Source organism: Falco naumanni, chromosome 3 (genome assembly GCF_017639655.2).
Source record: "Falco naumanni isolate bFalNau1 chromosome 3, bFalNau1.pat, whole genome shotgun sequence".
Lineage (NCBI taxonomy): Eukaryota > Metazoa > Chordata > Aves > Falconiformes > Falconidae > Falco > Falco naumanni.
The window spans coordinates 94,374,020-94,398,137 of NC_054056.1; the positions used below are offsets into that span (position 1 = coordinate 94,374,020).

The 24,118-nt window shown below is 37.1% G+C and overlaps 1 protein-coding gene across 13 annotated transcripts in view; it reads right to left on the reverse strand.

Moving 5' to 3' along the window:
• Positions 1 to 233: 233 nt before the first annotated feature.
• Positions 234 to 24,118, reverse strand: part of UBR5 (ubiquitin protein ligase E3 component n-recognin 5) — an 88,699-nt gene continuing 64,814 nt past the window's right edge. For 7 of the 13 annotated variants that reach the window (XM_040588959.1, XM_040588958.1, XM_040588950.1 and 4 more), the window contains 31 exons: positions 23,386 to 23,532; positions 23,172 to 23,290; positions 22,965 to 23,091; positions 22,735 to 22,864; positions 22,346 to 22,506; positions 21,563 to 21,802; positions 21,217 to 21,340; positions 20,365 to 20,476; positions 19,121 to 19,252; positions 17,980 to 18,237; positions 17,357 to 17,625; positions 14,965 to 15,176; positions 14,310 to 14,540; positions 12,393 to 12,466; positions 11,637 to 11,809; positions 11,424 to 11,558; positions 10,646 to 10,866; positions 9,927 to 10,047; positions 9,705 to 9,812; positions 9,203 to 9,446; positions 8,535 to 8,646; positions 7,852 to 7,996; positions 7,432 to 7,562; positions 7,103 to 7,163; positions 6,611 to 6,786; positions 6,121 to 6,205; positions 4,656 to 4,811; positions 4,151 to 4,264; positions 2,626 to 2,770; positions 1,976 to 2,061; positions 234 to 840 (listed from right to left, as the gene is read on the reverse strand). In XM_040588959.1, the coding sequence (XP_040444893.1) occupies positions 628 to 840; positions 1,976 to 2,061; positions 2,626 to 2,770; positions 4,151 to 4,264; positions 4,656 to 4,811; positions 6,121 to 6,205; positions 6,611 to 6,786; positions 7,103 to 7,163; positions 7,432 to 7,562; positions 7,852 to 7,996; positions 8,535 to 8,646; positions 9,203 to 9,446; positions 9,705 to 9,812; positions 9,927 to 10,047; positions 10,646 to 10,866; positions 11,424 to 11,558; positions 11,637 to 11,809; positions 12,393 to 12,466; positions 14,310 to 14,540; positions 14,965 to 15,176; positions 17,357 to 17,625; positions 17,980 to 18,237; positions 19,121 to 19,252; positions 20,365 to 20,476; positions 21,217 to 21,340; positions 21,563 to 21,802; positions 22,346 to 22,506; positions 22,735 to 22,864; positions 22,965 to 23,091; positions 23,172 to 23,290; positions 23,386 to 23,532 (4,762 nt within the window). In that variant the 3' untranslated portion in view covers positions 234 to 627. The remainder of the gene's footprint in view (positions 841 to 1,975; positions 2,062 to 2,625; positions 2,771 to 4,150; positions 4,265 to 4,655; positions 4,812 to 6,120; positions 6,206 to 6,610; positions 6,787 to 7,102; positions 7,164 to 7,431; positions 7,563 to 7,851; positions 7,997 to 8,534; positions 8,647 to 9,202; positions 9,447 to 9,704; positions 9,813 to 9,926; positions 10,048 to 10,645; positions 10,867 to 11,423; positions 11,559 to 11,636; positions 11,810 to 12,392; positions 12,467 to 14,309; positions 14,541 to 14,964; positions 15,177 to 17,356; positions 17,626 to 17,979; positions 18,238 to 19,120; positions 19,253 to 20,364; positions 20,477 to 21,216; positions 21,341 to 21,562; positions 21,803 to 22,345; positions 22,507 to 22,734; positions 22,865 to 22,964; positions 23,092 to 23,171; positions 23,291 to 23,385; positions 23,533 to 24,118) is intronic. The other 6 variants (XM_040588956.1, XM_040588955.1, XM_040588952.1 and 3 more) reach the window with 4 other exon arrangements.

The following is a 24,118-nucleotide window of genomic DNA, read 5'->3' on the forward strand; positions in this document are numbered from 1 at the left end:
AAAAAACCCCTAAAGGTACAGATTACATGCAAAATATTAGTGATGGTATCTGATGCACCAGAGTTCAATGCAATCAGAACAAAAATCGCAATGAAAGTGGTTTCATAAGTGAACGATCCCAACTCTGGGATCTGAGCTGTCAGGAACTTTTTACAAGTTCAATATACATGACACACAACTGCAGCCAACCACAAATTAAACACCATAAAAAAAAGTTAAAATAAAACACAGAACATACTTAATTCTTTATTTTGAAATTCCCTACTCCCTCTATACAAGAACCTTTGCTGAAACACTTTCCACAAAGGCAGCAGTGAATTTTCAGAACATTTTACATATTTTCCCTCAGCAAAAAGATAAATCACAGTGTAAATTATATTGTTCTGCTGTCATCTTTGGCTGGGGTTAGGCAAAGGAGTTAATGACTAGCAAACTGTTGCAATCAGATATTGCCAGTGCTCCTTAGGCCTTTACATTACAAATTTAGTACAGGAATGTTTGCATTTAAATCTTTAAAGTACCACCAGGGGTATGACAGCATTAACTTTCATAAACTTTTATAGACAAATGGAAAAATCTACAAAACTTAGCTAGTAATATTACACAGCAATACACACTTTTTATACTCTACACAAAACCAAAATTCTTGGTCTTAATGGCGAGTAACAATTTCTGTTTCAAAATCTGCTTAGAGGAATAGAGTGGGACATAAAGGCGAGAAATGCAAGTGTTTGCTGTAGGAAGATGTTGGTCATCTGGTGGTCTTATTGTGATTGATGGCATAGGCTGGAATCCCTCCTCACTGGCAGGCAATGATGGACTTGAGGTCCAAAAGTAAACCTGAAAAAAGAAGACCACATTTAAAATTTTGCTGCACAAGGCTAAAATTAATATTGCCTACATGTTGTGCAAGGACAGCTTACAGAAGAACTGCACAGTTGCAGCAAGTTTAATGACACCATCTTCTGTTCAATATGCCAACTAAATTCAGTAGTCACACTACATGCTTTTGTAGCGGCTTCCTCCTCTTTCCTCAGCTGCTCATTATATTATATACTTCCATTAAAGCTGATGAAAGCATCACTCAAAATAACCCTGTATTGACAAATCCTCAGTAAATGAAGCATCCCCAAATCCATCTGGGAAGACGGTGACTGCTACCAATATGAAATGCATCAGAAATCTCTCAAAAACCAGTTAGTGACTACAGAATATAGTACTTGTACAGACAAAAGGCAGCAACAGAGAATATTTTGGTTTATTGTCTCAAATGTGCAATACTGACTTGCAGAGCAGTCACTACCAAAGTGTAACCACAGACATTCCTCAACAAATGTGCTCTAGATTTTCCACTTTTCAGATTAGTCCTTGTTTCCTTTTAACAAACTGCAAAGGAAAGACAGTACCTTAAGTAGCAGGAAGTCAGAAGCACATAGTTTTCAGAAGCGTACAACCAATACAATTTACAGGCAAGTCTTCCAAAAATGAATCCCCCTGAACAGTATCTTGTTCTTTCATGCTTCTCATCAGCTATTCGTAAAGGCCTTTGAGGAGGAGATAGTATCACTACTGACACCTTACAAAGAGGACACAGGTGTTGGCCTCAGGATACAAAGAAGTCAGAGAGAGTAGGTGATCCAGGAGGAAAACTAAACCTCAGATCCCTACTAGCCCACACCACAGGTGACCAGTTACTCAGCTGAAGAATAACTGTGCAGAGGCTGTAACGGTGCTTCCATAAGAAACCTGTGAATACAGGTAATGACACAGCATGCTTACTTTCCATTGCAAGAAGGTCTAGGATTCACGTGTGACGTTTCCAGAACTAGAAACCTAATCAAACCCTACTACCCTGCTCTGCTACCATAACTCTTCGCAAACAAAAGTCTCTACAGATAGATACAGTTAAAACCAGTAATGATGCCAAAGTTATTTCAGTTCTTCTGCACATTTCCACTGGGAATGGACAACTTACTAGATCTTGTCTTTCTGTCATACTCATCTTCTCAACTATGGACCAAAACCAACGCTTGAACTGCAAAAGCTTCTCAGCATTTTCTCCTGTGTGAAATGAAAAAGATACATCATTTCACTGGTACACTGGAAGAGAGAGATCTGGTTTAGATGTACTGCAAGTTGGATCTGCTACAATCTCATTCATAAACTCCTGATATTGGAGACACAAGTAATTTCAAAACTAATACACATATTTTTGAATGGAAAGGCCAACTCTGACATACCTCAGTACAACTCCCACCCCCTCTGTCCCAAAAATCCTAACAGCAGCTAAATATAGTTTAAAAATATTTAAAGAAATATTAGACTGCATCCATCACATGTATAGTTCTAAATTTAGGTCAGAACCTTCAGAAGAAAAGATATGCTATTAACAATACCATCCTTTCATTTAACATCAAGTAACAGTGAAGTTGGAAAATGTGCTCCCCCCACCAAACTGAAGTCAAATATTTCTAGAAGTATGTAAAAAACATAGTACTAGTTTTATTAGGACTTTCAGCCAAATTTTAAGAGGTAGTTTAAGTTTAATGGTGGTAACTACTCCATACACAACAAACAGTGTTAAACTATCCCTGCAACTCTGTTTATGAATAAGTTATTTCATACCTGACTCATCATTGAAAGAGGTAAAGCTGATTAGCATCTGCACATTTACTTCACCACAGCCATTCACCAAAAGTCTGAAATCTTCTGCTGTCAAATCTTCTAATGAATTCTTTGGAAGTACATCCAGGAGACCTTTCCTCATTGCCTTAAGTTAAAACCACAAGATTCACATTATAGCCACATCACTTCCAGACTGATTTTAAATGCATTACTGAAAAGTTCCATGTGAAATCCCCTATTAACTCAAAATTCATTATTCTCCTAGCTGTTCTTTTCTTTCAAAGTTTTACCACCGGAGATGCAAATTCTCCCAAAAAAATGCACCAATCTGTTAAACCCTACCTACTATTGCAAAAGAAAGCAGTTTCAGTTTGAACTAGTATTGCACCAGGAGCAGAAGCAAATTAATTCTCTAATGCTAAAAAGATCAGGTATTTTGCTGAGTTACGCTGAATTATGAAAAACACATCTTGCATATTACTTTTACTTTTCTTCCTCAGACACTCACATGCCAACTCTGCTTTAAAAATGTTATACACACACCCCCTTTATACAAATAATTAATATCCTGAAAAGCTTGGAAATGCCATATTCAAATGGACATATATGAATACATTTGTTTTAGTAAATGCCAAAATTAATTACAAATGTCATGGTTTCCAACTCTTAAAAGTAAAAAAGAGACAAACTATTAATGTAGGCAGACACTGAGATCAAATCACTGAATTCCAGGAACACGTTTCTGTGGGACCGTTGGACCTAAACTGCACAGTCCGCTAGCTATCTCAGAAGTGCAGCAGGAAACAAGTCAGCAGAAATGACCAAATTTGAATGTAGTATCATATGACAGAGTGTAAGTGGTTCCAAGTACTGGACCTTCATTAACTGTTTACAAAAATATATTATTCCATAACTTTTAAAATAAAAAAGTGCTTCAAAAATCACATTTTAAAAAAATGTATTTTTATAGTCAATTGTTAGGTTTCTTGCCAGGCTAGTAAAACAACACCACCACTGCATGTTTCGTAACTGATTTTTCCTTTTGAAACAAGGAGAGAAGCCAGAAGTCCAAGGTGATTTATGTAAATAATTTGAAATTTCTTTTCAGTCTTTATTTAGAAGGCTAAACAAACCTATAACAAATTATTAGAATGAAGTAGCTGCTAAACACAAAGCAAAAATTCCCAAGAGCATATGTACCACTTGAGCAAGAAATTAACATACATGTTTAACCAGTGAGCTCAAGTTTAGAAGAAATGATCTTTCATTCTATAAAAAAAAAAGAGAAATTGCTCGAAGTATTCATCTTCACAGTACTGCACTAACAACTACACAATTAAACACTTTAGAAAAATGCAATATATTAATCTAGCTGTCAAGATTTCAGAACAAATCTCATTAGCAATGCCATAATGAGGAAAAGAATTAACTGACTGAAATCTTACAGATTTTTTATGCTTTTGTTTTTGGTTTGTTTGTTTTTTGTTTTGTTTTTTTTTTACAAACTCTCCACCAAAAGACTTACATGTAGAGGCTGTTCTGCTACTACCAACATTCGGTGTTCTGCATATTTCCGGACATACTCATATACATTCTGAGGAGTGACGGGTATATTTACACCGTTGGAAATAAGTTCAACCTACAGCAAAGTAACAAGGACAATTTAAGGGGTTGAGGGGGGAGGGAAGGGAAGGAAAAAAGAAAATGAGATTTTTACAACAGCCACAGTATGCTGCACAGTCATTTATTGCTTAACATACCTCTAAAACCAAGCAAAACTTACTACTACAGGTTAGCTTTAAAGACTCCCTAGGACCGACTACGCTACCCAGAAGTTATGGTAGGACTGACATCACCTTCAAGAAAAAAACCCCACACTTCAATGTCTAAGGAAAACACTGTATTTGAATCTAGGAAGGGTAAAACGTCATAATCCACGCTCTTCTCAGATGACAGGAGATGCGTGCACTACAACATACATAAACTGTTGAATTCTGAAAGTACAGAGCCACAGGTGTAGCTGTGCTTACCTGCCCTCCACCCTCCTCCTTACACAAGTCTATTGCGAAGGCCAAGTCCATTGCTGCGAACACTGCATCGGCATCTGTACTCTGGGAAGCGAGGATAAGTTGCCGAAGGCTTTCATACATAACCGGATCAAAAAAAGCAAAGTCGTGCCAGTTCACCTATTAAAAAAAGATAAATGTTTGAAACTAGATGTTGGAAACATACCAGTTGTTGAAGAATACATTAAAAATTACACGATCCTTGCCTAACCTATGCACTGGCATGCAGCAGTGCATAACCCATGTAACAAAGCATACAAACACCTGGAAATGCAGGCAGTCCAACTCCTGTTTGACAAAAGCCTGCTTTTGAAGGTACTTTAAAATACCCAACTGAAGCGCATTAGCAGAATTTAAAGATGGACCTGTAAAGCCTTTCCTGCTATTAAGGGCACAGAGGTTATAAAGAAAATGTATAGTGGTTTTCTTTAGATAAATTCTTCCACACATCACCTGGATCAGAGATTTGATGGAGGCTGGCTGAAGTTGGAAACAATTTGCATTAGTGCTCCAAAATGTTCCCCTCCACTAAGTCCATTTAAATGCCTGATGCCCCGATAGCCGCACACCAGTTTCCAACAATTCAAATACCAATGTTTACTTGCTGCTTTCTACAGTTCCTTGATTCTTTGTTCTTTATCAGCCTGGAGAGAAATCTACTAACTGAACTAAACCTAATATTCTTTGATGTATCCAACATTTAACTGGAAAGAATACTTATTCAAGAAGAAAAATCTGAAGAAAAGAACTAGAAAGGAATCTCTCTTGGAAGACATCAGGGGATATCTGGAGGCCTATCTTTCTGCCATTAACCCTTTTTCATTAAATATCCTATGTACGTTGGATAACTGATTATGTGATCAACTTTGTTTTTAAGGAAATTTGGTTTAAGCTTGCTGCATCAGACAGAACTTTACAATGCTACCGACAAATGCGTGAAATGCGCAGTACATAATTAATGTTTACTGGGGCGGGGAAATATTTTTGCTAAAGTAGGTGATCATCAACCTGAATTAAATTATACCTGAGAAAACAATTTAATTACAGTTCAATTCAGTGAGTTCTCTCAGGTATCCAGGAAAATGCTGTTTGGTAAGCTGAGATGCTATGGCCTAGTACTATCCAACACTATGTCTTTGAGTCTTCAGGAAGACAAAAAGAGGAGACAACAAGCTGTTCTGAAGAGTCAAAGGCTAATCTATTACAAACCATTCCATCTTAGTCAAATACTTGACTACTAGTGCATATACTCAGCTCAAATTCTAGGTAGTGAAAAAATGAATACTTCTCAAATTCAATGTAAAGGCATCCTTACAATTCTAATATCAACTCTGCTAGTCAGTACATGCACCTTGGGGGAAAAACAGCAGTTTTTAAAGATAAGATTTCATGTACTTGAAGGAGATTAAAATTTCTGTGTTCAACTTACCTTTCTGCCAAGCAGAACTTTGATTACGTGTCTATTTAATGTGATGGGACACAGTTCATTCTGCAACAAGCACAATCCTAGGATTCTGAAAATAAATGTTCGGGGTTTGTTTTGGTATGACAGAAATTACATTGGAGATCCTTCAGCAAACTCATTTAAAAAGTCAAAATATTCTAAGCATCAAGCTGCAGCTAGCTTTGCAGTCCTATAAATCCCCAAAAGAAAAACATGGACATACAGAATTTTAAAAAATACTTCCTGCAGTATAGAACTTCCAGATTGTGAAAAAATGATAAAAATAAAAATGTAAGGGGAAAATAAATCTCCAGTTGACATGTGCAAATCCCCCACTATTTAGCTCCAGGTGAGAAATACTGATCAGAAAAGTAGTAAGGGAAGTTTTTGAAGTTTGGATCATTGGTACTCTCCCTGGTATTTTGTATATTTGTCTTTAACATTTTTTCAGACTAGAAAGTTAACAGCAGCATACCTGCCAATGTTCCTGAAACAATTCAGCCTTGCTTCTGTGTTTTTACCAGGTCTTGGTGTATAAAACCCTCGTTTTCCAGGTTGGTAGAAGAGTGGTGCATTATCATCCCCATCATCTGTATCATCTAATTCCATATCTACTACACTGCGGCTGGAACCATGTCGCTTTCTATTTTCCTGTTTTGAAAGCAAGAACAGCAATTAACAAACTTACTTCTAGTAGCTAACACATATCAACAAGCTATTTGCTGATAGACCCAAAGATTCAGGTTCCATTGGTTAAGAATGTCCATGATATTGCATAATGGGAACATCTTAAACTTTTGAGTAATTACTGCTTAATCATTTCAAAAGAAAAAAAAGGTAGCTTCACAAGATAATTAAATGGAACTTTGTCTTGCATGATAAAGGAAGGCTCCAGTTGCTTAGGCTTTTAAAATTAACCAATACAGCTGGATCTTAAGTAAATTTGATTTGTGCAACTGTTCGTTACCTGCACTTTATCTGAAGAGTCTAGCAATCCAAGATCCAATATACTGTCAGCACCATTCTCCCTTGACAAGGGGGGGGGGGGTTTTGAAAAAAAAAAGAGAAAAAAAAAAAGAAAAAAAGGACAGATTTAATTTCACAATAAGGAGCTGTCATATTCTGAAACTAGAAAGATTAAATTAAACCAAAGTCAACAAGTCTCTTATCCAAAGAAAAATATCTAGAATAAAGCAAGGAATAAGTTGCATGTATCAGAGTTAGATGTAGCACATTGCAAGTGCTTTGGCCACAAAAATAAGTTTTCATTTCTTATCTGAATCCTTGATAGTTTACCTGCCATGTGCAATAATGAGTTCCATTGCTTCATCAACTCTTGCTCTAAGGGAATCTTCACTAGCTAGTAACAGAAGCAGCTGAGCAGGGGACAATTCCAACAACATTCCTGTGATTTTACTTGCAAATGCCTGGGGATAAAGAATGGTATGTCTTACTATTCTCCTCCAGTTCTCTCATTTTCAAATACAGTTTTATGAAAGTTTTAGTATTTCAAATACAGAATGCATTACAAGATATCTCCTAAACTAAATGACAAATCACACAAATAAAATCTTAAGAAAATGCCGAAGAATATAAAAACAGACATACATCTTCAAATATTTTCAGTTATGTAAAACAATAATGGACAAGGAAGTTAATTGTTAAAAGATTACAAGAACAGCGTATCATTAAGTGTATAACATAGGTAAGTCTTACTGGTTGCATTGCTTGCACTCGAGGGTAGAGCCTTTCTCCAAGGGCTTGTCTGTGTGCTGGAAGAGGGTCAGGGTCATCGCTAGGATTTCCTTCTGATGCCGGTCTAAAAGGCCGTGTGTCAATGGAAAGCTGTCTTCTAAAGTCCCTTAAGAAAATTAAAGCAGTGTGTACTCATTTCAGAGGAAATATGCAAATATCTCCCGGAACAGTATAATTTGCACACAGATTCAGAATAGCATTAGCTTTTATGCTGGAATAGTAGTGTTGCTCATAGCTGCTTGGAGAGAATGATTTAGAAACAGAGAATCAAAATGATCCAGAGATTTTAATACTACTAGTATTTTGGATACAGCAGTAGCCAAAGACATGCCACCAAGGGCAACGTTGTTTCTAAAATACCTCACAATTTTATTCCAGTACACAAGTTTTTATTATTCTTTTAGGAGGAGAGATTGATGGCATATGGTTGAGACATAATCTATCAATGCTAAAGTAAGCATAATTATTCTTTACAGAATTAAAATATATTTTGAATTTCAAGAAATTACCCTGTAAATTTCTCCTGAAAGTGAAAAAGACAGACACCTTTAATTTGAGGAAGTAAAAATACCTTTCCTGAAGATAACCAAGGCAATTATTCTATTTGATGAAGTATCTCCACAAATTAAAAATACATCACTTACCTATCCCTATCTCTCCGAGAACCAGCTCGTAAGCCACTACTTCTCCGCATTTCTCTCTCTCGCTCCCTTTCCCGATCTCTCTCTCCCCTATTTCGCAATCTCTGCATCAGACCTGAAGGAGGAAAAACCTCATAAGCTTAAACATCTTTCTATTTCTCTCTCCTACCTAAGTTTCAGTGCAAGGAAGACAGTTTTGGAAGATAGCTTGAAAGGCATTGATGAGACAGAACCACTCCACTTAAAAGTAGTGACTTGGCGCTCGCCCAAACTTAAGAAAGGAACCTGAAGTGTTTGTACCAACTTATAAATGCCATAATACCTCAAGAGCTTATATATACTTTCAAAAACATTAAAATGTATTTGTGAGAAGCCAGATGGAACAGTCGTATTAAAATGTGTAAGCTCTTGCTAGTTAAAATCATGACAATTATTACCTACTAGAGAGAAAGATGCTCAAAAAAGCTAAGAGCATCTACAGCATACCCATTTCGCAAAAAACAAGAGCTTCGCGTTTCTGCTATTTCCTTGCCTCAGAGAAGTAACATGCACCATTTTCACTGCTCTCGTGCTGAGCTAACGAGAAATCTCTGAGACAATACCAAGTATTTCAATGTAAAAAAGCATCCCAAGCTTTTATGAACGTCGATTAACTGCTGTGTGTCACTTACTTGTATGGGTACCCTTGTTGGCATTCTGAATACAATCTAGATTTGGCAGTTTCTCATTTGACAGAAAAGCCTGTGCAATAGCAGTATAAAAGCTCCGTGCTACACCGCTGCCTTCTCCTGGCTCATCCTTAAAAGTAACTTTTACTCTGTGTACAGCCATCGGAGTGGTAGCACACCTGCGACCAAAATGATTGTTGAGCTGCCTCATGGTCTGCTGAATCAGAAGATCTCTGTCTCGGTCCACCTAGTGAAAACACCAAAAAGTTTTCTTTACCAATCATCATACAGAGACTTTCAGCTTCATGAGAAGTTTATGGACACTTCCACATAGACTCAGAAAATACCAATAAGACTGTGAAAAACTACAAAATAACTGCAACACAGTTCACAAAGCAAGGTTTAAGACATCTGCTTGCAGACTCTGAAATACAACTTCTACCAAGTTACCGCAACGTGTGATAACTCAACTATTAATGAAAACAAATTCAGAAGACAAACTAACATTTTTTACCTCCAACGTTAAATCCCTGGATTGCTGGTTTCTTAGTTTTTCCATCTCCCTGCGGAATTTTGATTCCTTTACTTCAAAGCCACCTAATTCAGTCAAGATCTTAAAAAAAAACCAAAAACAAAACAAAACACAAAAAAACCCAAAATCAGAATAATGAGGGAGGTTCACAATTTAGTTGTAAGAGGAATTGTCCTTACACTGGGAAATACATACCGATCCAGGCTCTGCCCCAACATCTTCCATGAATACTCTACCAAACAACTCTAAAGAAAGGCGCCAACGTCCCAGTAACATGTCATGAGATATAACCATGCCCATGAAGCTACACTGTGGCCTGACAGAAGGGAAAAAATGACAGACAAGCAAAATTAAGTTAGATTTCAGACACATCTTGTGTACTTCTGTTTTTTCTTACCCTGTGCCTTCAAGTAAGTTCTTTATTTCTGATAAACAAAACAGTATAGTAAGTTTGTGGACAAAAGCACACAAAGCTGCTTAGTTTCAGCTGAAGCAAGTCTTGCTTCTGAGGAGAAACTACTCTCAAAGCATGTAATTCACTACCACGTGGAATTCACTGTTATTGATCTCCCTTCAATTAAGACCTTAATTTTTTTTAAAAAAAGCTGTAATTCAAAGTGAGGGCAGTTAAATCCCTAACCGCATAAAGCATGGTCAGCATCACCTGACACAGATGGCAAGCTGTCACTTCCAATTTTTAAACTTAGCTACCCAGGACATCATAGTAGGTCTGTAGCAAGACATCAGGACTTGCTGTGCATTCAACTGTTCATTTTAGAAACTATCAAAACACAAACCAAAAATTCAAACTGAAGTAAGCTACCCATTTTAATTTCAGAAGACTTTTTCAGAGTCCCAAGTATCCTTTTATCAACTCAGTAATACTTCATAGGGTCATTTTTAACTCAAACTACCTGAAAGATGTGAGAGGTGGCCCTTCACTTTCTGTCAATCCTATTTCTGCCAACAAGCTGCTTTTCAGTTGTGCTGCAAGATCATGAGCTGAAGGCCCTGGCTTTGAACTCTCAGATTCTTCCGTAGGCACGTTTTGTTCCTCCCCTTCCTTCTTCTGCCGATTTTGCATGCTCATAACATTTTTTAAGTTGGCTGCGTAAGACATTTTAGTTGGAAGAACCTAAACAAGGAGAAGTAAAATTTAAATGCACTTTCAAAGCAGTCCAGAAGGCTTTTTCAGGAGATTATATAAATATATGTAATTTTTAAACCACACAAAAGTGAGCACTGTAATTGACCTGTTAAACACAGTAACTTCAATCATTTCAACAACTATGAAAAACCATTTTCCCACTTTATGTTTGCATTTCATATGCTTGACATTTAATGCTTAGTTGGTAGGCAAGTCAAATCTACTGGGCTACAAGGAGATTTAATTCTTTTTATCACAATTACATAATTGGCATTTCAAAATTAACTGGGGATTGTACTGCAGCCTTTAAAAATATTGCCTGAAATCTGCTATAACCAGTAATCATAAAAGATCCTATGTTTAAAAAAACTTATTAAGTATATTTTTCATTAAAAAGTCCCAAGTTTTCACTTACTAGGCTTTTAAGTTGTTATACTGAAAGCTACTCAAAATTCTCTGTGAAAACATTAGAGTACCTTTTTAAAGAACGAAGGTACTAGCTTAAGTTACCCTATAATTTAAAATAATAAAACCTTTAAACCTACCTCAAGGCAGTTTCTATCCACTGTAACTTCCATTAAACATTTCCCACTGTTGGCAGAAGATGAATACAGACCCTGACTTGGTCGGCCAAACAGATCTTCTTTGCGAGCATTTGGCTGAAAATTAACAAAAGCATTCTGGGTAAATAATATACTTCAGTTAGAAACAAAAAAGCAAACTGCAATTTTCTTCCAGAACACCATCTCTGATGTCACCTGTAATAGATGGGGCTGGTCTGCCAGGGGGATGGCCTCTGCCAGAGGAACCTCAAAAGGATTGGGTGGAATGCAGCCAAGGAACGTCATAGAGTCTGACCGTCTGAAAAATGGATGGTTTTGGCCAGTCTCTGCTGGTAGGGAGTCATCGTCTTTGTCGTTGAGTGTAGCACCTAAATATCAGAAAATATTTCGATTCAATTTTCACAGTTATAAAAGCAAAGGATTTAAAATACCGAAAATTAATATGCTTCCCTCTTAGCCATCTGACTGGAGGAGTATCTCTGCAAATGTAATACTTCTACAGGGTACTTCCACAAATCTCATCTTTTTATTGAGTTCTTAGTCATTGCTTTTATTCTTTTTACTGTAACTAACTTTACTGAACATCCTACACTATATGTACTTAGCATAGAATATACATTCTACCATTTTCAGGAGCAGTTTAACCAATAAAAAAAACAGTTTAATTCCAATTAAAATTTTAAATACTGTCATTGTGTTGAACAGTAAGTAAAGGCACAAATGCTACAGTTTAGAGAGAAAGGTGACACAAAAAGAGCTCCAAAATGAGAACAGGCAATGGCAGAAGACATTTGGTAAATTAACAATGCTAAGAAAATCTTACTAAACCCCAATTTTAATGCAACATATACAAGTAGCAAAATTTATTCAAAGTCTCAGCTAGCTGAAGGGGAAAAAACAGTAAGAAAGTGTCGTATTTTGGAATACTATAAAGTGTTTCTGTGTACTAACTTTGATTGGTGTCATCATCATTTTCATGTTCTGAATCTTCATTGTCAAGACCCAGTTCCAAAAGTTCTCGAGTTCTTTGGGGGGGGAAGAGAGGCGTAATAAAAAAAAGAGTCAATCCTTTTGAAGAAAACATTAGGCAAAGCATTTACATCTGTAGCAACTGATAAAAGCAAGAGTATAATCAGTAAGTGTACTTGAGAGCTATACATAGAACTCATTCACTCTAAAATATAAGTACTGTAGAGGAGTACTCTACATACTCACTCACTACATTACTCACAGTTACCCTTACAGCCATTTGGCCATCTACCAAGTTTGATCTAAAAAGCCACAGCTTCAGACAGTGATGGGTATGCTTGTTTTTAAAGACTGTCAATATAAAAACCCAAGGAACCCTGCATTAGTGGAAGAAACACGTAAATGAATGCTATTCTAGAAGCATATTCTGGTGTAGAATATGCTTAGTCCTATAAAAATTATGTCACTGATCACACATCAGAAGGTAAATTATTTTCTTAATATGTAGCTTGCAGACCTCACTGTATTATAAAAAGGATCGAGAACTTTGACTAGTATTCTTTTCTGGTTGTTTGTGCATGTTCTGAAACTAGATGAAGACTGGTAAAATTTCATTTCATACAGGCTACTGAAATACCATTTAACAGAAGTCAGTGACTGAATTTGAACCACTCATGTTTAATGGAAAAGGTCTAGGCCTTCTAGGTTTATAACCATTTAATGGGAATTTTGCAATTCTTTGATGAAGAGTCATTTGACAGATTTCAGTATGTGAATTCAGATGTGATCAGTATGTGAATATGAACGACAGATTCCAGAAGTATGTTACTGCCTGGAAGAGGCTTAAAGTCACAGCAATAACTACTCAAGTCAGCTGGCACAAAAGCTCCATCAGTTACTGTACTAAATCATCCCTACTTGTGAGAAAACTACTGTTGACGACAACATCCTCTGGTATACATTTTGAGGTCATAACAAGCCTTACATTACACCAAGATATATTGAACATAACATTCAAACTAGAGCAGCAGTCCAGCATATATCTAAAATATCAATACCTTGTATTTTACAGTTACTACATTTGTAGAGAAAAGGATGTAAAAAAGTTGAGCTCAACCTGCAACATTGAAAATTAGGAGCAGGAAGGGGCAAAGATTTACATTCATTTAACTGTTGACTAGGCCTGTTCAGGCACATTACCTCAAAACTTAATAAGAAATGGGAACAGATGGTGTAGACTACCAAATGTGGGTATTTCTACGATCATCAATGGCCATTTCAAACCAAAGAACATTTCTAAAAAAAAATATCTTAGAACATTTTAAAAAGTAATAAATGCATCTTGTAAAATGCTATACTATAAGTAGCAGGGATTTTCAATTTAGGGACATTTTCAGGTATTGATTTCCCTAATGTGCTTTAAATCATCAGGTAAGTCTCAAATACCCACAACCAAATGGAGAATAGAACTATTAAGCCCATCATACCACCCTGACATTTTCTCCCATGTCATTCTAAGGAAGATCCCACAGAATTCTAAACAAGTTGTTATCATGTTAAACGTGAGGAGCAGACTGCATTTTTCAACTGAGAAATTGTCCCGAGTACATCTTTTAGAGGCACTGCCATGGAGTTAAAAATCAAACTTAACTTTCAGTGGTAAGAAAACCTTTTACAGCAATCAGCATGAAATGATTTGAACCGCAACAGGCTTATCAATCGAACATACATACATTATATACCATTATGTATATTATTTTTATAATATGAATCTTACTACACAGATATACAGATACATGCATATATTTATATGAGTTTCTGAGTAACAATGCCAATGACAAACAAAAGGGCATACACCACTTCTGCAAAGTTTTTGTTTCTATGAGTCAGCCTCAATACCTTTTGCGTTCCAGCTGAGGAGTATCCAATGTTGTCTGTTGATTCATTGCTTTAATCCAATAAATAAGGGCTTGAAAAACATATGCTACGTGCTTTAGTGAACAGACATCTAGAACAGGAAGGACATCTGAGTGCTCATCATTGTGAGAACGCATCAGCGACAGTGCGTAGTTCAGGAAATCACCACGTGCTGACATCATTCCCTGACGGGCACTGAGTAAAGTGGCACGTCTAGTGAAAGGATTGAGTAGAGAGATTAGGCACCACAGCAGAATGCATCCTTTACACATTAGTCTCTGTGTTTGAAACATGGATGTAAAAATAAAAAAGACCCAAACAAACAAACAACAAAAACACCAAAAAACCATCACCACCCAGAAAAAACACCAGTGTGACGGTAACAGTAACAACCAGTTTAATGCTTTCCTGTAAGTAGCTCAGGTGCAGTATATTATAGAGACTTAATGCTCAAGGATGAATCTAGTACATCAGAATAAACCAAACAGCAGCAGCAACACATAAAGCCAACTTAAACCAAACCAGTAACTACACTGCTGCATTATAAAATTAGATTCCTAAAATGTCAACGAACGAGAAGAGGTGACTGTAAAACTGGTAATTCATATTGCATGTAGCCATCAAATGATTTTCATACCTTCTTCCTTCAAGGGTTCTTAAGCTAGCTTCCTCACGGGCTGTCATCCTTTCCCTTCTGGCTGAGTTCTGAGAAGCATGGAGAGGATGATTTGGATGTCCAGGATCACCAGCAGATGCTAACGCAGAACCATAACGCAGTTGTGCTTCTGTAGAGTCCATGATACTAACCATCCAATTCCAAGTAGGAATAAGCTTTTCCTCTACATAATTCTATAGAAAACAAGATTTAATGAGTTTTGCAATCAGTAGAACTAGACGATAAGAATGCAACCTCAACATAAGCCTCCACCACGGATTTTACAGTTACACCTGCTTCCCTACAAAGAGCCTGTAAAACCACATTCAAGAATGACCAACAGTCAGTTTCCGAAAGCTCTACTGACACTGCTGATTTACTGTAGGGGTATGCAGCTCTCACCACTTAATACCTTGGCATCTGTAAAGCATTCTTACCATCCCTCTCTCCCTTTTGGGCACCTCTTCCACTCCTCACCTTATGACCACCCCACACCTCCCAGGTGTGCACATCTTGGAGTTTTTGGTCCAATTCTTGACTTTCTAGTAGTTTTAACAGCCCTCAACCTGCTGTGGCATTCACCAGCCAGATCTTTCACCATTCTTCACCCCTTGCAACTTACTCAGTGAAGATGACAAAGGTAAGACCTGCACAGAGAACTATGCCTGCATACAAACATCTCCTTCTGGTCCAGTCTTCTCTTCACCTGTTCCCAATGCTGGCTCTGGAGCCTGCTTTTCTTGCCATGTGCTAACTCCGCTGATCTGTTGTGGGTTTTTTTATCCAACATCCGTCTGTTTTCTTCATTCGTTTACATTCGGGTCTTCAAAAACATCCCTCACACTTCAAATGTTCTTGTACCCACTAAACTAACAAAATGCTGTATCAACCCCATTTCTTTATCCGAACAAAATCTCTACTGCCAAGCTTTCGCATACCAATACAAATCTCTTGCTGCCTCAGCTGGACAGCTCTCCTGTGCACTCACCTGGCAAAAAGGTGAGCTTTGCAAAACTTCTCTACTCAGCAAAGAGAGTATTTTCCCACTAAGAATCTCCTGAACAGAACTTAATTTCAGCCTCCTTCATAATAAAACTACGTTCTCTTATTTCTTTCCCTGCATATTTCCCCCAGCGTTCAATCCCATAATATTCTTTGTAATGTTCCTCTCCCAAACCAGAAGCCATTTTCTTCCACTACACTGTGAAAATACAGTCGTACAAATACTTTGTAGCTCAATTACAAATAAATACATTGCCATCCATTTTTCACATCCCAGGACGCAGTACTAACAGAAAACAGCATCACTTGATTTCTTGAGCTCCCCAAAGCAGTGGTATTATTCTGACGGTTGATTTTTGTACAAAATACAGTACAGACCATTTCACTCTATATACTGTGCCCACATACATGCAAGTTGATACATACTTTCTGAACACACTGAAGTTCCTCCTGTGTTGTTAAATCTCTGAAACTTCTTTCTATACATGCCAGATACCAGTCTTCCCTTTCACATATTTTCCTCTAAAAATGCATTTTACATATACTTTCAAAACCCAACAGTCAAGAGCACTGTATCCAAAAATACACACATAAGAGGGAAAGGATGATCACGTCCTTGAAAGAAGGGACAGTGAACAGTACATTTACCTGTACAAGTCATCTCATTTAATTATTTGGCCCTTAATGATTTTCTTCTTTTATAGACTCAACAGCTCATGTCAGAAAGAATAGAGCAAAAGATTTCTAGTAGAGATCACTAGTATCTCCAAACCAGTCAATCCTGACTCAACTACTCATTAGACACCAATCAAACTTGGATGAAAAAAAAATCAACAGAAATTCCTTTTTTGAAATAATACATATATATGAAATATGAACAATTTAATGGAATTAATAACTATAGCTACATCAGCCTATTACTATCTCTCATATGAGGAGAGCCTGAGAGAGCTGGGACAGTCTGGACTCAAGAAAAACTCAGGAGGATCTTAACAGTGTGTACAAATACCTGATAAAAAGGTATAAAGTATATAGAACCAGACTCTTCTCAGTGATACCTAGTACATGCACAAGAGGCAACAGGCACAAATTGAAATACTTGGAAAGTCCATTTAAATTCAAGAAAAAACTTTTTTACTATGAGAGTATTCAAACAATTAACAGGTTTCCCAGAGCAGTTGTGGAGTATCCTTGAGGATACTCAAAAACCTCAGTAGACACAGTCCTGAGCAGCCTCCTGATGACCCTTGCAGGGAACATGGACTAGATAATCTTCAAAGGTCACTTTCAACCTCAACAATTCTATGATTTCACTTAAAGAAACCGATTTTATTGAAATTATCTTTCTCCACAGAGATTTGGATGTTCTTACCTGCAAGTTAACTGCATCTTGGTAAGTCAGTTTCACTGCAGCTGGGATCTGGGAGTATACTAAATGATTGTACTTCGGAATTAGGCCCATCAGATCAGATATCTGCCGTATCACAATACTGTATGCTCTTGCCAAACTGCTTGCAGATGTTAAATAGCTGCTTGCATTGCTGGCTTCAAGTGCCGCAGCAGCTGCTGCAGCACTTGTACTGATGGTACCGCTCCGACGTAGGTTTGATGGATCAATGTAAATCAAGCCCGCTGAACTTGCTAAACATGAAAGAAAGTATGACGTTAATGAATGTATTTAACCTTTGCTATATATTTTCTGTATTGACCAATATGAACATTTCCAGAAATAAGCTTGTAAATATTACGGACATCACAACTGTAACTAGCAACAAATTACTACCTACAGCAAGCATACTCATGTCTTCTTAAGAACTACAACAGATCCTTCCTTTTTTTAAATTCAAAACCAGAACTGGAACAGTCAAGATAGGTCAGCACTGTCCTTCTAAGACAAACAGATAAGACTTCATCCTTATGAGAACAAATAAAAACAGAGGAAGGAACAAAAGCAGAGTTAACTGACATTCATGCGTGTAGTTTACTCAGACTTGCCTGCTGGGGCTGATGTACTAGAAGGAGCAGTGCTAGTAGTCCTCTGGTTTTGGGTATTACGTACAGCCCATTGCATGGAACGGGGAGCCTGGGCAGCACCATTGGCATGTGAGCTATTGGTGGTTCGTTCCAGAGGCTCATCAAGCATGAAGGTCTCCTGCTCTATGTCATCACTCTGACTGCTGCTGCTATCAGAGTCACTGGAGTCATTTGACTGAGAATCATCTTCAGAAAAAAATGCTGGAACACTGCTAGCTCCTGTTGAGGAAAATAAGCAATACAAGTAACTGACGACTGCATGTCTATGCACGTTCCCATGTCTCACATCAGCATTGTGAACTTCTTCCATGAGAAGAAACCACATGCACTAAAAAGGTTCAAGGACCCCTACCAAAAATATTCAGTTGTCCTTTTAAGATACTGCTAATTTTCCATAGGTATCATGACAAGGCAGTAAGATTACTTAAATTTCAGAAGATAAACAAAGAAATAAATTTATTTTAAAATTCTTCACTGATTCTGCCCCCAGGCAATACATTCTAAAAATTATGCTTCCAAACTGGACAGTAGAGCAGTTACTTTCAAAAAGCCTTAAAATGATCGGCCAGATTTTGTATTTTGTTTTAAACCATATTTAACTTCTACACTAAAAAAATGAATGAAAACATTTCATTTCATTTCACTTCCCAATCTCTGGCTAACACATACAGAAGCTCCGTAAGAGCCAAAAAGACAGGCCACATCTCAGCGCACCTCCTTGTCCAAAAAGTCTGCACCAGACCTTACAACTACAGGCAAATTAAAAGCAAAGGAAAAACAGGAAACGTGTGGAAGGCAGAGGTGGGAGGGGAAAAAGCTGGTTGAAGAGAATATAAAACAAAGAAAGTGAAAATAAGATTACAAGGGAAAGGTACTTGTTAAAAATGTCATAACTAGGTAATTGTCACTCTGTCCAATCTAGTTGTGAAGTAAGTAATTTCTCCAATATATTTCTGGAGTGCTGGATGCAGTCCAGATCCAAAACCACTTCTGCCGCTGTTAAAGCCATATATAATCACTAACACATTTCTTTTTCAAGTACAACTTAATCCTAATATCTAAATTTAAACAGCTAGATTAAACACAAGATGATGTGGTGTACCTGCTTCTGACCCAGCAGTAGCTGCAGTGACAACACTTCTGCGCCCACTAGCATTGTCCTGATTACTGTGGTTACTCTCACTGTCGCTTTCTGTTTCAGCAGCAGCTAGCAAATCCAACTCCATATCACTGCCTATAAAACCAATATACAAAACACCTCATGTTTAGAAAGAAAAATAGAATGACTGTAGTGACTCATGTAAGACACATTCAACAAAACCCAGAGCCTCTTACTATAGCAGAAGTTAATGGATATGCAGGGAGAGGTCACAAAAGCAGTGCAAACGTGCAGCAATACTTGGAGCATATTTTCTTATTTTCCAGCAATTAGCAGCCTCTGGGCCTCTCACTCTGTACTGCACATATACATTCAAAAAACACACTGAAAATTAAGACTTTAAGGATTCAGAATTAGTCAGTCAAGCCAAAAGACTCCACAACTCCTCATACACATGTATCAGGACAATTAACCATATGCTGTTTCAAATAAACATCTAAGGAATACCTGAAACCTGAAAAAAATCTAATTAAAAAATACAGACTTTGTTTTACGTTTCGGTAATTAAATGTTCTGAATACACAGCAAGTGAATAAAGAGATTTCCTGTACTGTATATGAGTTGACTAGAAACACAAGGCACAGTCAGAAAGAGAAGATAATTTTTTCTCATCATAGCTTTGGGCCACCTAATCCCAAACTAACTAACAAAAGTCATATTAATGGCAAGAATTTTCATACATAATAGATTGATTTTGTCTACAAAGTATTGAATCACAGTTAACATTTTGTGATTGGTTTAAAAACTAGCTCATCATGATTCAGATCCCTTTTGAGGATGACCACTATTCTGTCATTAGCCATACACGAGCTAGGCTATTTTCTTAGTCCTTCGAGTAGTTTATGTCAGCAACATTTTACAGCGGCAAATACAAAAGGCAAAAAACCCAAGCATGTAATAACATTTGGATTGTTTGGGTTCTTTTTATCCTTTGGTACCTTAGTATTTTCTCTTCATTCAGAAAGAGAAAAATAATTTTAAAAAAGGATCATGTACTTGCCTACTATGAGTTACCTATAATTTTACTCATCTCCTTTTGTAAGATGCATAGTCCAAAACCCTTGGATTCTCTCTACTCACACAAGTCTCCCAAATCATTATCACTGGTGACTCCAAAGATGCCTTTTGTTTTTGATGCACAGTTTGCTCATCCAAGCAGTAATGCGCATAATGTGCATTATACTTACCATCTTCATCATGCTCATCATGCTGTCCTTCTGCTTCAGCATTTTCTTCACCATGTTCTTCCTGTTCATCATGATGGTCTTCTTCACCAGCTACCCCCTCAACCACCTCAACCTGGAAAAAGCATTGTAATTTTATGCTAGAATATCTTCCATATCAGAAATAATCTACATATTGTCAAAAACGCAGTGCAAAATTTAATTAAAAAACTAAGAAACAAAAAAACCCCACATCTAAGGAAGATGACCTCACAATTGACGTGAACAGAAAATGAACTTACAGCCACAGTAGTTGTATGTGGTTGTACAGTCCACAGTGCTTGGGGGGGCGGGGATCAGGCCCACAAATAAACCACAGCTTTGGACATTAGATTTCAATGCTGAAAGGGTAAACTTGACTATAAAACCTAGAATTAGTATCCAAATATTGAAGAGCTCCCATGTTGGTAAAAGACCCTCTAGTTCTCTAATAGAACCTACATAATAGCAACCATATGCTGAAAGACTTAAAAACTTTTTTAACAGGCAATTATAATGCAGTGTATGTTTATATATAAAGGAAATGACAGATGTATTTATTAATATTCTAAATCATACTTTAATTTAGTCTATTTTTATTAATTTGTTTATTTTATTAATTTTAAACAACTAAATAATGCTGAATACAAAACAACCACAAAGCTCTTAAAAACAAAATACTTATGGCTTGGTAGGACTTTGTAACTACTCAGTATTTTTTGCAAATCAGAGGTCTTGATGCATAGCTTTTTGGTTCAGACGTTAAAGCACATGCTAATTCATTAGGTGCCGTACTGAGAAGAAAAAAAAAAAACAAACAAAGAAAAAAACCCTGACCTCTTCCACATCTGCTGAAACAATATCATCTTGTTCTTCATCCCTGCCACGAACTGGTTGTGACTGGCTGATTCGTCTTTGCTGGGGATTCCTTATGATGTAGGATGACTGAGATTGACTAGAACTTAACAGGAAAAAAAAAAAACAAAACATTTGGATCTTTGGACATCACTATAAACCTGAATTACTGAAGAAATTTGTCAGTAGGAAAGTACTTCCAAAATGCTTGGCCAGAATAAGAAGCCTCACCACACTTCCGTTAATGAAAAGCTAACGAAAACCCAAAACAAAGCCACCTTTAACAAGTCTTTGAAAATAACGAATGGTGAGCTTTAGAATATTTTACCTGCTAGACTGGTCTGATGATGGTCTGGGTGGTAGAGGCTCCACAGAAAATAGTTCCTCGCTTCCCTGCATAGCATCTATACTAGTGCTAGCAAGTGTAAAGGGTGCTGTAGGACGTGCAATTCCCATCCTGACTGGAATAATTAGAGATTCTGCTACATTGCACAACTCTTCAACAGCATAGGGCAATAATGCCTGGAACACACGTTTACATTTTCCAATTGGCTGTGGAATAAAATTGCTAGGAAAAAAAATATGGAAAAACACAGGTCAAATATGTCTTTTTTCCCCTGAAAAAAAAAATTATGGTGATACCTTTTTTTTCCTCCAAAGAGTCAAGACAATTATCTTTAACGGATACATATATTCACGTGTACCACTACAATATGCACAGCTACTCAAGTAATTTAAAAACATTTGTCATTCAATAATTTGAGACTAAGGCTGGATATCTAAATTTATTACTGACACACAACCACAGATTCTAATTTTAACATGTTAAAAACACCTCTACTTACAAAATTCTTAACATTTTAAACAAAGATTCAGCACGAACATTTAAGTTTAACAAGCACTGTATTAAAAAGCCACATGACATAACAGCAGCTATTGTGCAATCTTGAGGTTTGCACCTTTCCACACAATGCTGCCTACAGACTGCAAATTAATTCAGATGTTTCTGCCTATTGTTGATCTGTATCAACTCATTTAACAAGAGAATACATTTTTAAATTAAAAAACCCAAAACACCACAACCACCACATGCACACCCCCCACCACTTACTTTTTCTTTTTGGAGGAAGCCATTTCCACACTAAGAATGACAAACACTCTTGCCACAGAACGCAGGAACCTCATTGTAACAGCAATAGCTTCTTCTCTGCGTCCTGATGTATACTTGTTTTGTAATTCCTTCACCAGAGTACCCAGCAAAGTATCCAAGAGCTGTAGAAACAGGTCATTAACAACCCAATAGTGTTGTGTAATTTCCAGGCATGAAACAAGACAGGTTAAGATTCAAAGGGAGACCAGAGCCATAACAGTATAAATTCACAAAACCACAAGCAACTTGAAGATATGTGCAAATTAGTCTCCAAGCATTATCACCTGAGATACGCTACAGCATCACATTATTCAGAAAAATCTATACAGAACACAGGTAAGAGGGCTTACCAGAATGTCTGCCGTACACTTGACAATAAGGCAGTGTGTAAAACAGTCCAAGCGAATAGTACCACTTTGCTGATTAAGGTAAACTTGCTCTTCAGGCAGAAGATGGCCTATCCTACTGCTTGCACTAAGACTTGGAAAAAACAAAAAGGAAGGAAATAAATTTTATATAAGTCAGCAGGTCTCAAATACCAGATCAAATTTTATATTGACAACGGTGGGTAAATACACACGGGTCTTTATTTTCCTGGGAGCCAAACATAATCATGGACTTCAGGGCATTCCAGTCCTGCAAAACACGTTCCAAAGCAAGCTGGGCAAAACGAGGAGGTTCTAGATCATGATCAGGCATATCAGAATCTAAAGAGACAAAAAAACAGTATAAGAAAGAGGCACTGAAATATGGAATCTGCCATCTATTTCACTGAAACAGCTCTTACCCTCAGGATTTGCAGTTTTACGATTACGATCTTCCCTAATTCTAGGTGGTCTGTACTGGCAGTGTTCCACAGTTTGCCTGGCAACTGTCTGTACTAAAAACAGTAGCAGATGTTCTCCCCTGTAATGAAAAATTGATTAGTGGAGACATGACATACCACATATTTAAAAATAATAAAAATTATTCTCCCCTAGTCATTACAAATGTGTGCTTGCCTGCTATTTGGCATGGTAACGAGATTTGTGGTGGTAAGCAGGCGGTAAAGGAGATCAAGGCGAGCAGACTTTTGTCCAGCAATTAATGTTTTACACTTGCACTTTTCCCAGCAATCACAGTATGCTGTTGGAGATGTTCGTTTGAGCCTACAAGAAATAGAAAAAGTGAGCTGCCACACTGTTCAGTAATATACTAAATATCTTCTATGCAGGCTGAGGGCATTAGTGTACACATTAAGATTCCTGCTAGAGTTTTTTGCTTATTATAGTAGCAAGATGCCAAAACCCAGTGTCAAAGAGAAATGCAGAGTTTATTTATGTGGCAACACTTTACATTTGCTGTTCTTATCTCCTACACTCATTTTAAAACAGCAGTTTCACTACAGAGCTTTTCATAATGCCTTAGTAAAACTCATCCAATACCATTTACTCTTTCCCAAAATAGCCTCCAGCCAAGAAAGTTAAGTTGGAAATCCTCACAACATGCAGTAAAATCTCAGTAATTTTTACAATGCTGGAGAATATCTTTGTAATTGTATCTGTTAGCTTATTATAGCTAGGATATTAATGCTGCAACTTTTACGCCCTGTAACAGCAGCACAAAACATCTGCAACTTCAAAGCTTTGCCCAAGCTGATCATAGACTTCTTGACTATTCATTTGACTGCTTGCCCACTTTTCCCTTTATTACAGTTGACCTTAGAGATTAATATGCTACACTTCTTTCTGGAAG